The 12,693-nt window shown below is 48.3% G+C and overlaps 6 protein-coding genes across 6 annotated transcripts; 4 read left to right on the top strand and 2 right to left on the bottom strand.

Moving 5' to 3' along the window:
• Positions 1-1,297: 1,297 nt before the first annotated feature.
• PG986_010607 (prenyltransferase and squalene oxidase repeat protein) lies at positions 1,298-3,573 on the top strand (the record flags this gene model as incomplete). The annotated part of the gene is made up of 2 exons (XM_066846829.1): positions 1,298-3,083; positions 3,125-3,573. The coding sequence occupies 2 exons, from the start codon at positions 1,298-1,300 to the stop codon at positions 3,571-3,573; spliced, it is 2,235 nt and encodes a 744-aa protein (XP_066696320.1).
• Positions 3,574-4,762: 1,189 nt separating this feature from the next.
• PG986_010606 (uncharacterized protein) lies at positions 4,763-5,469 on the top strand (the record flags this gene model as incomplete). Its single annotated transcript, XM_066846828.1, has 2 exons — positions 4,763-5,023; positions 5,107-5,469. 2 exons carry the CDS (start codon positions 4,763-4,765, stop codon positions 5,467-5,469), a joined length of 624 nt encoding a protein of 207 aa, XP_066696319.1.
• A 14-nt stretch (positions 5,470-5,483) lies between these two features.
• Positions 5,484-5,843, top strand: PG986_010605 (uncharacterized protein; the record flags this gene model as incomplete). Its single annotated transcript, XM_066846827.1, has 1 exon — positions 5,484-5,843. One exon carries the CDS (start codon positions 5,484-5,486, stop codon positions 5,841-5,843), a length of 360 nt encoding a protein of 119 aa, XP_066696318.1.
• Positions 5,844-6,183: 340 nt separating this feature from the next.
• Positions 6,184-7,649, bottom strand: PG986_010604 (Serine/threonine-protein kinase SRPK3; the record flags this gene model as incomplete). Its single annotated transcript, XM_066846826.1, has 3 exons — positions 6,184-6,713; positions 6,783-7,357; positions 7,426-7,649. The coding sequence occupies 3 exons, from the start codon at positions 7,647-7,649 to the stop codon at positions 6,184-6,186; spliced, it is 1,329 nt and encodes a 442-aa protein (XP_066696317.1).
• Positions 7,650-9,347: 1,698 nt separating this feature from the next.
• PG986_010603 (uncharacterized protein) lies at positions 9,348-9,642 on the top strand (the record flags this gene model as incomplete). The annotated part of the gene is made up of 2 exons (XM_066846825.1): positions 9,348-9,487; positions 9,543-9,642. The coding sequence occupies 2 exons, from the start codon at positions 9,348-9,350 to the stop codon at positions 9,640-9,642; spliced, it is 240 nt and encodes a 79-aa protein (XP_066696316.1).
• A 317-nt stretch (positions 9,643-9,959) lies between these two features.
• PG986_010602 (uncharacterized protein) lies at positions 9,960-10,208 on the bottom strand (the record flags this gene model as incomplete). Its single annotated transcript, XM_066846824.1, has 1 exon — positions 9,960-10,208. One exon carries the CDS (start codon positions 10,206-10,208, stop codon positions 9,960-9,962), a length of 249 nt encoding a protein of 82 aa, XP_066696315.1.
• Between the last annotated feature and the right edge of the window lie 2,485 nt (positions 10,209-12,693).

The raw sequence follows: 12,693 nt of genomic DNA, 5'->3' as shown, positions 1-12,693 counted from the left end.
CGGGGAGCTCGATAATTAAAAAAACGGAATACTAAGCTATATAAATAAACTAACGTTAATAAAAAACTCACCGCGCGCGACGACGATATTTAAAAAAGTTATAATAGCCTAGCGCTAATTATTAATTATAATAATAAGCTCGGTACGTGTTTTAAAAGGTTTAGTAAGCTTAACGGTAACCTTAAAAAGCTTAGTAATAAAATTAACGAGCTTAATAGCGAATTTAACGATAAGCTTAACGAGCGTAATAACGGGCTCCTTAATAATCGTAGTAAGCTTAATAATAAATTTAAAGAGCGTAACGATAAGCGAAATAGTAAGCTACTTAATATATTTAATATATTTAACGGAAAATTAATTAAGCTATAAAGTACGTTTAATACGCTTAGCTTTATATCGAGCCTTCTTTTTCGCTACTTTCTTACGTTAAGTATAACTTATAATAATAGTTTATTTAAAATCCTCTAAAAGTAAAAGCATTTTATTATCGTTTTTATACTTATAAAGCAGCTTAATAAAGCCGCGGGGAGGCTTATTACCGCCTCTTCCTCCGCTAGCATTAATAGCGTGAGAATTAAAGGTAAAGTTTATAACTTTATATATTAAAATTAATATCGTAAAACCGACTAAGCGTATAGTATCGACTTACCGGTAAATATAATAGGTCGAGTAATATAAAGTATTCTTATAAAATAAAGGGTTAAAGTAATAATTATAAACTATTTTATAATTAATAAGCATTTATAAGCGAGGCGTAATATAAGGATTTATATACGTAATAATAAGAATATAAAAAAAGGAAAAAAAATAAGTTAATTAGCTACGCTTAAAAATATTTTATAATACGTTACGAGGTAATTAATTATTTATTTAAGGCTATATCTATTATTTATATTAATAATTACTATAAGTGGATTATATTATATTCACTTTAATAAGTTAAGACTTCTATTTTTTTTAAATAATAATTATTAAAGTATCTCTACTTTACGATTATTAGCTTATAATAGCTTTAATTTTATTTATATAAATAATTAACTTATTTAATAAGCTAATTAAAGGGTATATCGTAGGAGGATAGAAATAAGGGGTCGCCCCTTAACGCGCCTAGCGCGCTACGCTAAACATTTTATTTATATATTTATTAGTACGGTAGCACCTTTCTCTTTTATCCTTTCTTTCTTTCCTTTAGACAGCACTTTAGCACTTAATATACCATCGGACGCTCTCTGCCGTGCGATACTTCCCAACCCTTTACTTTCTTCATGGTGCCTGCAGGCTGCCGGTAGAAATCGAGATGGGCTCACAGGCCAAGGTGATCTCGCCTCTCCCCAGAGATGCAGGAAATGGTGACCTCTACGCCCTCGCCCAAAGTGCCCACCAGCTTGCCGTCTCCCACGCCTGGAAGCTCCGCCGGCCCGACGGGCACTGGAACGGCGAGCTCCTGTCCAACGCCACCATCACAGCCGAGCAGGTCTTCTTCCACCCGTCCCTGCGCCCGACGACCCCGATCCCCGACGCCGACGCCGACGCGTATCGGCACTACCTGCTCTCGAACCAACAGCCCGACGGCGCCTGGGGCATCGCGCCCGACCACCCCGGCGACGTCTCGACCAGCGCCGAGGCGTACCTCGCGCTCAAGATAGTGGGGGTGCCGCCGCATCACGACGCCATGCGCCGCGGGCGCGCCTTCATCCGGCGCTGCGGCGGGGTCGCGATGGTCCGCGTCTTCACGCGCATCTTCTTTGCGCAGTTCGGCCTGTTCCCCTGGGACGCTGTTCCGCAGCTGCCCGCCGAGTTCATCCTTTGTCCCGCCTGGGCCCCGATCAACGTGTACCGGCTCTCGTCCTGGGCCCGGTCCACGCTGGTCCCGCTGCTCATTATCCGGCACCACCAGAAGATCTACCCCTTACCGGACGCCGACGGCAGACCGGACCCGCAGAGTACGTACCTCGACGAGCTCTGGATCGATCCCGGGAATAAGCACGTACAGTACAGTCCGAGCTTGCTAAGGCCGTGGGAGAGCGATCTGCGGTCCTTGATGTTTGGTGGGATCGATACGGCCCTCTACTGGCTCGGCGGGTTGAAACCCTTCTGGCCGGCGCGGAGGTATGCGCGTCGGAAATGCGTGGAGTGGATTCTGGAACGCCAGGAGAAGCGGGGGGGACTGGGCCGGGATCATCCCGCCGATGCACGCCGGCGTGCAAGCGTTGCTGCTGGAGGGGTACAAGCTGGAAGACCCGCGGATCCAATCAGCCATCGCCGCCATCGAGCGCGTCACGTGGCAGGACGAAGGAGGCAAGCGCCTACAGTCGTGCGTCTCGCCCGTGTGGGACACGGTCCTGACGACCCGGGCCCTGTGCGACGGGCCGGCTCCAGCGGCTCCAATAAAGAAGAATTCGAAGAAACCGAAGAAAGGGGTCAGCAACACAACGACGAGCGCCTCCGCCAGACCGTCCGCTGGATCAAGACCCACCAGCTCCTCGGTCCCGAAGGCGACTGGCGCATCTACAACCCGGCCCTCGCGCCCGGCGGCTTCAGCTTCGAGTACAGCAACACGTGGTACCCGGACGTGGACGACACGGCGGCCGCGATCCTGGCGCTCGTCAACCAGGACCCGGCCGGGGCGCTCGACTCGGCGACGGTGACGAGCGCGGCGGCGTGGATCTGCGGAATGCAGAACCAGGACGGCGGATGGGCGGCGTTTGATCTGGATAATGACCGGCTCTGGCTCAATAGCATCCCTTTCTCGGACATGGATGCGCTGTGCAACCCCTCGAGCGCCGACGTCACGGGGCGGATACTTGAGGCTTTCGGGCTGATGCAGAGACTCGCGGCGCAGGGCGAGTTCCTCAATGCGCGCACGCTGGACCTCATTGGCCGCGCCTGCCCGCGCGGGGTGGCGTACCTGCTCCAGCAGCAAGAGGCGTCCGGGTCCTGGTATGACCGCTGGGGGTCTAATTACATCTACGGAACCAGCAACGTACTCTGCGGGGTCACGTACTTCTCCGAAGGCGACGAAGAGGTCGAGGATGCGGTCCAGGCTGCCGCCGGCTGGCTCGAGAACGTTCAGAACGCCGATGGTGGCTGGGGCGAGGACCTGCAATCATACCGCCACCCAGAGCGCGCCGGGCGGGCCCATCGACGCCGCCGCAGACCGCGTGGGCGCTCATGGGCCTGCTGGCTGTCTGCAACGACGAGACGAGCCACGCGATCGAGTCCGGTATCGGACACCTGGTTGAGACGCAAGCGTACAGCGGCAGTGGTGGCGAGCACATCTCCGAGAAGATTACGGCTACTTGGACAGAAAGGCAGTACACGGGCACGGGGTTCCCGAACTTCTTCTACATCGGGTACTCGCTCTACCGGCACTACTTCCCCATTATGGCATTGGGCAGGTATTTATCTGCGTTCAAAAAGGTGCAGCCGGATGAGAAGGTTACCATTGATAGTGACGCCGGCAGCAGGACCATTTTTTCTCTGGAGGAAGAGATGCTCGAGTCTCCGATGGACTCTGGATACTCTGACACCCCGGCTAGCTGCGAACTCAAGGTCGATTTGAAACGTGATTAGAATGCCCAAGACGCTTTAGAACCTGTACATACAGATACATGCGTGGTTGTAAACATTGGGATCAAATTCGTTTTTGGTCGTTCGACGTTTGTCTCTCTCGGTCCAATGATCCACTATAGTGCACACATAGGCGAGCATATACATTGTAACGTCTCTAGATCATGTCGCGAGCGTGGGGGTACCCAAAGCCAGCACCGGCTTACTTAAGTTCGTGGCATTCAAGGTTATGTATGCGTCATCAAGTCAATACAAACGCTGCTGCACATACCGCCACAGAAGGCACGTGAAAGAACAAAAGCAAAAAGAAGCTTCTGAACACCCAAAGAAGTCCATGCACACGCCGCGAATCGAACGCGAGTCCCACCGAGCTGGTTTCATTCAATAGAAGAATGGCAACGGTGGATTTTACCAGTGAACCGCAAGTGCCTAGGGGTAGAAACAGAAATTGATGAGAGCTTCGTCGTTACCAGGCTACATGTCGGCGATATTCCTATAGCAGGAGCCACCAACACAGATTGGCTGGTTTATAGCCTTCCGAGTTGCCATTGTACCAATACCGATGGCTAGTGTACTGTATAGTGGCATAGGAATGACTCCAGTCAAAGAAAGCGAAGGTGTATATATGTTCGCATTTGCAACGACCATTGAGATATCAGTGCTCAGAAGTCCCGGAAAACAGTACATTTCCTGCCAACTCCATGCGTCTGTGCGTGTGAAAGACTGACCCTTTTATCTGCGGAGAATAGGGGGGTAGTTTCACAGCAAAAGGGGGTGGCGCCCGGCCAGATTCAAGAGAGGCTGTGGGGGCTGGTGGAGCTTAGTCAAGGCAGTATTTTCCACGAGTCAGGATCCCTGTCCCCACGGCTTGGACGGGGTTTCAGTAAACTGGTCCCGTAAGCCGGAGTCATGCCGCAGCAAGGCGAGGACTCATTGGAAGAGATGTGGCCCGGAGATGTGTTGATCGCCTGAACAGCACAGCCCAAGCGTGCCGTTTTATAAAAAAAAAGCAGCACAGGAATAAGGCTGCATACCTACTTACCACCCTTATCCCCTTCTTCCATCTACTCCAGGTTCACACAACAGAGTTACCCAGCCGGGAGAACAAGAAGAGGCAAAGACGGATTCGCAAACCAATAATAACACCACAACCGGCAACTCCTCCTCAACCAAAGTGAGCATCATATCAAAAATGGCCCACCAAGCCCACGCCCTGCCGTGGAACACCCTGGCCGAGCACTACAAGTACAAGATGTCCTACACCCACGAGCCCCAGCGCAAGGACATCTTCCCCGACGACAAGGGCAGCGACAGCAAGGAAATCGACTTCTTCTGCCGCGCCCTCGCGGCGCGCGTGCAGGAGTTCGCCGCGACCGAGCGGGCCAAGTACCGGCCCCAGGCCGAGCTCCGGGCGCGCGCCGGGACCTGGACCAAGTCGGCCATGACGGACGCCGTCGGGCCGTCCGCCCGGCCTGCCGCGGGGGCCAGACGACGACGGGGGAGGAGACGCGCATGGTGTACCCCAACGAGATGCAGTTCCGCTACTTCGAGGAGGGCCACGAGGAAGGCGCCGATCTCCCGACCCGCGTCGCGGCCATGCACAGCAAGGACCTCCGGCCGCTCAGCCAGTGGACCGACTGCGCGCACGGGAGCCGGATCGGGCACGCCGACGCCATCAAGATCATGCTGATGGAGGCGGGCGGCGTGGCGCCCGCCATCTGCGCTTCGGCGCCGCCGGGCAAGGACACGTCCGCGCTCCGGACCGAGATCATGGAGTCGCTTCTCCTCATCGCCAACAAGCCCGAGGCCAAGCTGCCCACCTTCATCACCGCGCGCCACGGGCACCGGCACGGGTCTGCCGGGCCGCCGAGGAGGCGGTGCGGGTGTACCTGTACCTGAACCTGCTCGTCGTGATGCAGGAGCAGGGCTCGGACGTCGTCGACTTCGCCCGGACGGACGCCGGGGAGGAGATTAAGGAGCGACGGAACTACATGGACCTCGAGAGCTACAGCCGGCTGCTCAGCTCGGTGGCGGGCGAGTACGACGGCGACGCGCAGAACCTGGTCCACTGGGACTACTTCTTCACCCGGGGCGAGGACGACTGGAACCGGAGCGAGGCGAAGGATGTCCTGGCGGATATGGAGGGGCTCAAGGAGTACCTCAAGGGGGTCTGGCGCATACTGGTCGTGTACGATCTTTTCGTTCGAGAGGCGGGCGGTGACCCGGAGCTGGCGGACATGTGCAAAACGACGCTAGACATCAGCTTTGGCTAGATAAAAAACCCTCGGGGGCTGTAAATGTACTATTAACCCCTCGGGCTAGGTTACTGCAGTTCCTTCTCCACCGTGGTAGGCATATTGCTATCTTCCCCGGGATGAGCTGCGTAAAGCGCTATCTCGTGACGATTGGATGACCTTGTTCCTTTTTGCTTTTGCTTATCCTGCGCCGGGTACGGCATATCAAATACCACCATTACGCTTTCATATTTCTCGAAGCAGGAAGACTGGAAAACACATGAGTGCGGACGCGTCCCTACCTGGATCTTGATAATATCACCTCTCATGTTCCTGTGCATTCAGCCGCACGTATCTATTCAGGCTAGAGAGACTTTGACTAGGATGAGCCGCTTCCACTCTCCCCGTCACAGAACCACGGATCACGAAGCAACTCCGCCGGCGAAGGTCGTTGCGCCGGGTCGTACTGCAAGATCCGCCGAACCAGTTTTTTCACCTTGGCCGCTTCCTCCGCATCGATGTCGGGCTTAGCCCTGTCGAACATCTCCTCCATCGAAACATGCTCCAACACCAGCGGCTGTCCTCCTTCTGGGACCCCGCCGAGCTGGAAATTGAAGAGCTGCCGGTCCGGCGTGAAGTACAGCGAAGTCGTCTTCCATTTCCGATAGAGCGCCTCGGGCAGAGGCCCCAGGCGGGTAGTGAGGGATAGGAGATGGTCGTCGTCTTGTTCGGTTTCGGAGTCATTCCAAAACACGCAGAACAGGGGTTGTCCGGTCATCAGCTCGAAGACGAGGCATCCGAAGCTCCACAGGTCGATGGTCTTGTTGACTTCGCCCGCCAGGACCAACTCGGGGGCACGGAGGCCGAGTGGGACGATGGGCTTGGTTGGAGGGTCAGTGAAGAAGAATGCTAGGCCGGAAAACATGGGTTAGCTAAGCGATTCGACAGAAGTAATGAGTTAGACTGGGAGGAACACACCGCCGCCCATATCGGACAATTTGATCTGGAAATCTTCCGTGATACGGGTCAATGGGGCCAGCGGCTGTGCGGCGTAGAGCTTCTGTGGGGCCCATTTGTCCGGTTTCCCGTCCAGCCTCTGTACTTGAGCCGAGACGGGACCGGGTTGAGCAGCTGTATCCTGCCACAACACATCCTCGGGTTTGGAATGGATGTCGTCGAGGGCGAACAGCATGTTCCCCGGTTGGAAGTCGCCATGGGCAATTCCATTCTCATGAAGAACAGCCAGGCCCTGCAGAGCCTGTTTCAGGATGCTTCTGGCCATTGGCGGAGGGTAGCGTATGTTCATGCCGAACCGGCGAGGCTTGAACTGGGGCAGCTCCTCGACCATGGAATCCACACTCGGGCCCATCGGTTCAAACACTAGGCAGGTGTGAATGCCATTGGGGCCGATGTGTTCAAACTCATCCAGGAGCTGCGTAGTGCGCTGCGTCATCTGAGATGGTGCGACTTGAGCAAGGTGATGCAGTATCTGCAGCTCTTTGGCTGACTCGGAAGCTCCAACAAGGATCTTCAAGGCAACGTAGCGATTGTTGCTTGAGAAAGGAAATGAGCCACGGTGATCTATAGACTCGATTGGGGTATCTAGGGGTAATGTACTTACCTCTGATCACGGGCTAGCCAAACGGTGGAGAAGGAACCCTGGCCAAGCTTGCGGATGACCTTGTATTGTCCATCGTGGAAAAGGTCGTCTAGATTTACAGGATGGAAACCGCCGGGCCGGTAATTCTCGACCCATTCGCAGGGCAAGGTGATGGACTCAAATCTCCTTTCGTCACGCCTTGTTGAATATCTTGACGGCGGGGTGGGAGGAGGGGAGTCGTGCATGGTGACAGATGAGATAGGCTGGCCGAGAGAAGTAGGCTTCACCCTGGATGTCATACAAGCCCGTGGTGGGAAAGTCGAAGTTCGGGAAAGGAATAAAGCAACGGGCCTGGAGAAGGACGGCGCGTGATGCTGCCTGCACATCTATGCGCTCGCGCTGAGGCTGAAGACTCCAGTCTAATGGGACTGGGATTGGGGAAGGTTGAGGAGCCGGCACGCCTTTAGGTAGTCCTATCGTTCCAGTACTTACATGTACATACTTAGGTACTGAAGAGCCCACTAGTAACTACCCGCCTGAGCTAGCTGCCCCGCATTGTTTGGCATTTGCTGCCACTAGCACTAGCACTAGCTAGCACTAGCAATGACGGCAAACGGCTGCCAGGGAGACGGGAAAGCTGTGGCAATCCCTAACAATTGATTTGGCAAGGCAGTGTTTGCTGTCCATCAGTCAATCGGAAATTGACTGATGAGATTGCAAGCTGAAAACATCACCAGATTCTTCGAGAGAGAGGATGGCCCAAAGAGAAAACACACCGCTGCATTGTGTGGCTTACGAAGGAATGTAGCTGGCTGAAACACGCTGCAAAAGCGGATTTGCTTTTCATCTACCAGCTGAATCTCTAGGGTCGATGCACATCACACCAGCCAGCTTATTCCAACTTGGTCTTTCGGATGTTCCCGATAGGGCTGATGCTCTCGTCTCTGCGGGCTTTCCCGTGCCGCCGTCAAAATAGTTTCACGCGGTTGAGCACACATGGCCAAGCACACTTACACCGAAGAACAGAGCGCGAGCAGTACCACAAACACACCGCTGCAAGATTCAGGCGTTTGATGGACATATGCATTTACCCTCATAAGCCCATGTTGATTCAGATTGACTGACGGAAGGTGAGACACGCCCGAAGCCATTCGGCCATCTAGACTGGACCACATTAGGGCTTGATGCCATGTTGTCGCCAAACATACCTCCCACATCGAACCATGCGTAAATTATCTTATATTGTCCCTGATATAATCACAGATGTCGGTAATGACACTGAGTATTACAGAGATATGACCATGCTAACAAATTCTCATAATGTATGTCTGGCTGTTCTTTTCAACGTCTAGGGGGCAGACCTTCGGCTCCAACCCCCGAGGGATATCGGGCGTACCACATATTTTCTCCTTGATCCTCGAACAGCATGAATATGGTCAGAGGCCCGATATATGTGTCTCGGCTAGCTCCCATGGCCTTTCCCCTTTGAAAACCCGGCCTCATCTTTGGCGGGCTTGCAGTAGTATATGTACCAGACAAGCAGAAACCCCAATTGCAATTCAAGCCACCTGTAGCTGTAGTGTCGTCGAGCGTTCTAGATCGGCCCATATGGTCTCAGCCAACCAGTATGTAACGCTATAGGAACGCCATGCCAGCTCGTGTGCATCGCAGGCATCAACAACCGCTTCACTCGCGAGAGAGGATCGGGATACGTTCGTGACTGAACAACCATACAGCCCTTAATACGGCGTCAGAGGCGAATACAAATAGGTGTAAGATCGCTGTTGTACAACGCTCCATGTTTCTCTCCAGATCTTTCCACGCAAGCATCAAAATCCGCAGTCGAACAAGCCTGCTCACTTTGTCACCACCACTACTCCATCTACCTCGCCATTCATTCACCAAATCAACATTTACTTGCAATTTGCTCCCCTATTCTCACAATGGAAACCGACAAGCTGCAAGCCGACGACGTAGTATTCAAACCGGAGAACATGTACGAGAAGAAGCCAGAAGTGAGGGCTGATATCGTTACCAAGGTCGTCAACAGTGCGCCTGCCGGGGCTAAGAAAGCCGAAGTTGTGTAAGTAATGAGAGGGCCTCTCTGACCGGGACAAATTTACTCACACATTTCCCAGGAACGGCTGGCACACTAGCGCCAGTGACAAGAGGAACCACTGTACCGTCGACTACTACGACGAAGCCGGCAAGCACATTACCACGAAGCATATTGTTTGATTGCTCTGACCATGCGATATGGCCCGGTTGTCACGATACTGGCGCGCTCCGTCCAAGACAGAAACTACTTTGGGGATGTGAGGCTCCTCGAGTTACCTGTATTTCCTTGGATATTCATGGTTACTTCCTGACTCTACTGCCATCTCTCAAAAGCTTCCAGACCAAATATATTTCGGTATCTTATCAGAACACGAAGCTATGTGAATCTGTATGCCTGAGTAAAATCACCTTGTTCCTGAATCCTTAAGTGACTTTGCTCGGAATCCTACCAAAGCGTCGTATCACTGCGATTAAATCCTCCCCGTAAATTTTCATTTTCAGGAAGGAGGGAACTTGAAGTCCGACGGCACCTCCAGCACAACAGCCCCCTCCGAAATCGGCTCGCCTCCCACATCCGGCCTCCCTTTGCCCTGGGCCACGGCCTCCTGGAATTGCGCCCACACATCTGCCGGCACCCCTTCGTGGGCCCAAGGTACTTTCTCCCGCACGTTTTCGTACGTGACGTCATGTCCGGGGAAGGGGTACGGCTTGCTATGATCTTCCTGCTCCATCCAGAGCTTCTTCATGTCGAATCCGTCTTGCCGGGTCAACGGCCAGAAGTGCACGTGGACGTTATACGCAAAGCGGACCTGGTGGGGGGTTAAGATATAACCCCTATCGGCTGACCCCCTTTATTAGCCCTTTAAGTAAATGTTACTTAAAAATTAAATAATAAATTAAATAAATTATTTTTATAGTCTACGCTAATAACCTTTTATTAAACGCGTATAAATATAAAGATAGTAATATAATGCGTTAGTTTATACGCTAATTAATATAAAAGCCTTATATTAACCCTATTACTTTATTATTAAAACCGACCTATCGTATCGACTTTAACTCGATTTTCTTTTTCTTTCCTTCTCTATTATAAATTCCATTTATTTTAAAACTTATTTACAGCCCCGTTTTATTAAAACTTAATCGCGTAATTAAGATTATATTTTAATAACTATTTTAGTTAATTAAATATTTAAAGAGATATTTTTATTTTAAATACTTTTATTATTTAAAGATTATTACGGGCGGTAATTAAGTATTAAAATAAATAAAGCGATATCGGTTTTATTACTATAGTTTTTTAAGTAATAGTAATTATATAACGAGAACGTAGTTTAAAAAGCTACGAAAATAAAGGACTAAAAGTAAAGGTTTTTAAAAAAGAAGGTTTTTCGAGCATTTATACGTAATATTAAATAAATTAGCCCGTTAAAAATTAAGGGTTTATTTTAATATTTAAAGCCGTAATAATACCTTTTTTTTAAAACGAAATACTATTAACGCGAAATAACGAGGTAAGGTTTAAATAGTTTAAACGATATAATACTTAATTAATCTAAATGGTTAATTTCCGGCGTAGTTTTTAATTAAGCGGTAAACTTTTTAAGTTTAAATTTAAGTAAATTTAAGTTTATTTAAATAATAACGATAATAGTCCGTTATAATTTCGGCGTAGTTTTTTAAATACGCGGTAGGTTTTTTAATTAATTTATCGTATCCCGTTTATTTAAAAGTATACTTTAAATAAAGGCGGCCGCCGCGGCGTCGGCGGTTTTAATAAGAGTTTAAGATTTTTTTCGATATTTTTTACCTTTATAAGTAAAAAAAGGTTTTATCGTTATTTAAATAAAAGGTTTTCGGCGATAACTTTTAATAAATTTATATAGAATATAAGGTAAATTTTTATCGAAATAAGTAGTTTTAAATAATAACCGTACGGGTTAACGACTTTTTCGATTATAAAAAGTTTTAGGTTTTTTTTAGTTTAGGTTTTTATATAGGCGAAGTGTGACAAGAGTAGAAGGAACGGGGCGCTTACGTATCGGTTCCGGCTCTACTCCGCCGCCTTATATATATAAAAACTTAGGCCCCCTAGAAATATAAAAGGATAAGCGTTAACTTTATCCTTTTACTACCCTTTACTTATCGTTACTATTTAAATTCGTATACCTTTTACAATTCTAACGCTTTTATAATAACTTACCTAATAACGATATCGATCTCGAAAAAAAAGGGTAAAGCCTTTATAAAACGCGCCCTTTCCGATTTAAACCCGGGTAAAAAAGGCTTCGAGAACGCCCCGAATTTATTATAAAAAAGAGATCTTTTAAGCTTATAAATAACGCTATAATTAAAACTTCGGGCACTACGAGACTAAAAAAGCTTTCCTCTAAATCCTTTCGGACACGTTTATAAAGGGAAATAAAATAATTTATAATAAGCCGCATTTCGTTTAAATAACGCTTTAAAGAATTTAATAATTAGCGATTACGTCTTAGCTATATAAAGGATAATAAAAACCCCTTTTCGTTTTTATTACTCTCGAATAGCGGTAGCGATACTTTTTCGGTACCCGATAAGCGCGATTAAAGCTTAAATTATTTTAACGACGACGTAAAAGGAGTTTTATTAATTAGCGACTCGAATATAAATTTTAATAAGCTTATTAAATTCCGTTACGAGCAATTAAATTTATTTTTTATACGAGCGTAGTAAAAAGTTAAATTAAAGAGTTAAAAATAATTTATAAAACGATATTAAAACTATATTAACGCTTACGCGCGCGTATCCTATACGCCCGTAGTTAAATAACGTTAAAAATAAAATAATAGTTTCGATTTAAAACAGAATTCTTTATAAAAAACGAGGCGAAATAATTACGAAATAATTAAAAAACTTTTCGGATTTAAACGAAATTAATAATCCGGAACCCCGTTAACGAAAACGCTATAATTAACTTATAATTAAAAAAAGCTTATTAATTTCTACGTTAAAATCCGAGGTAGTTTTACGAGTATTTATTGTTCTTAAAAAGCTAAGTATATTTACGCTTTAATAAAAAACGTATATACTATTTTTTCGGGAAACTTCTTTTATTTCTACATTAAAATATTATAAGTTATTACGATAACTTCCTGAATCGGCGTAATAATATAGTCGATTTTATAAAATAATAATAAGAAATCCTCCCCGTTTTTATAAAGGACGGAAAACTTTATAGCTAAATTAAGT

This window comes from Apiospora aurea (genome assembly GCF_038362705.1).
Source record: "Apiospora aurea strain CBS 24483 chromosome Unknown utg000007l_segment0_segment0, whole genome shotgun sequence".
Taxonomy (NCBI): Eukaryota; Fungi; Ascomycota; class Sordariomycetes; order Amphisphaeriales; family Apiosporaceae; genus Apiospora; species Apiospora aurea.
Note: the sequence above shows the minus strand (reverse complement) of the source record. Positions and strands in the feature narration are given on the sequence as shown.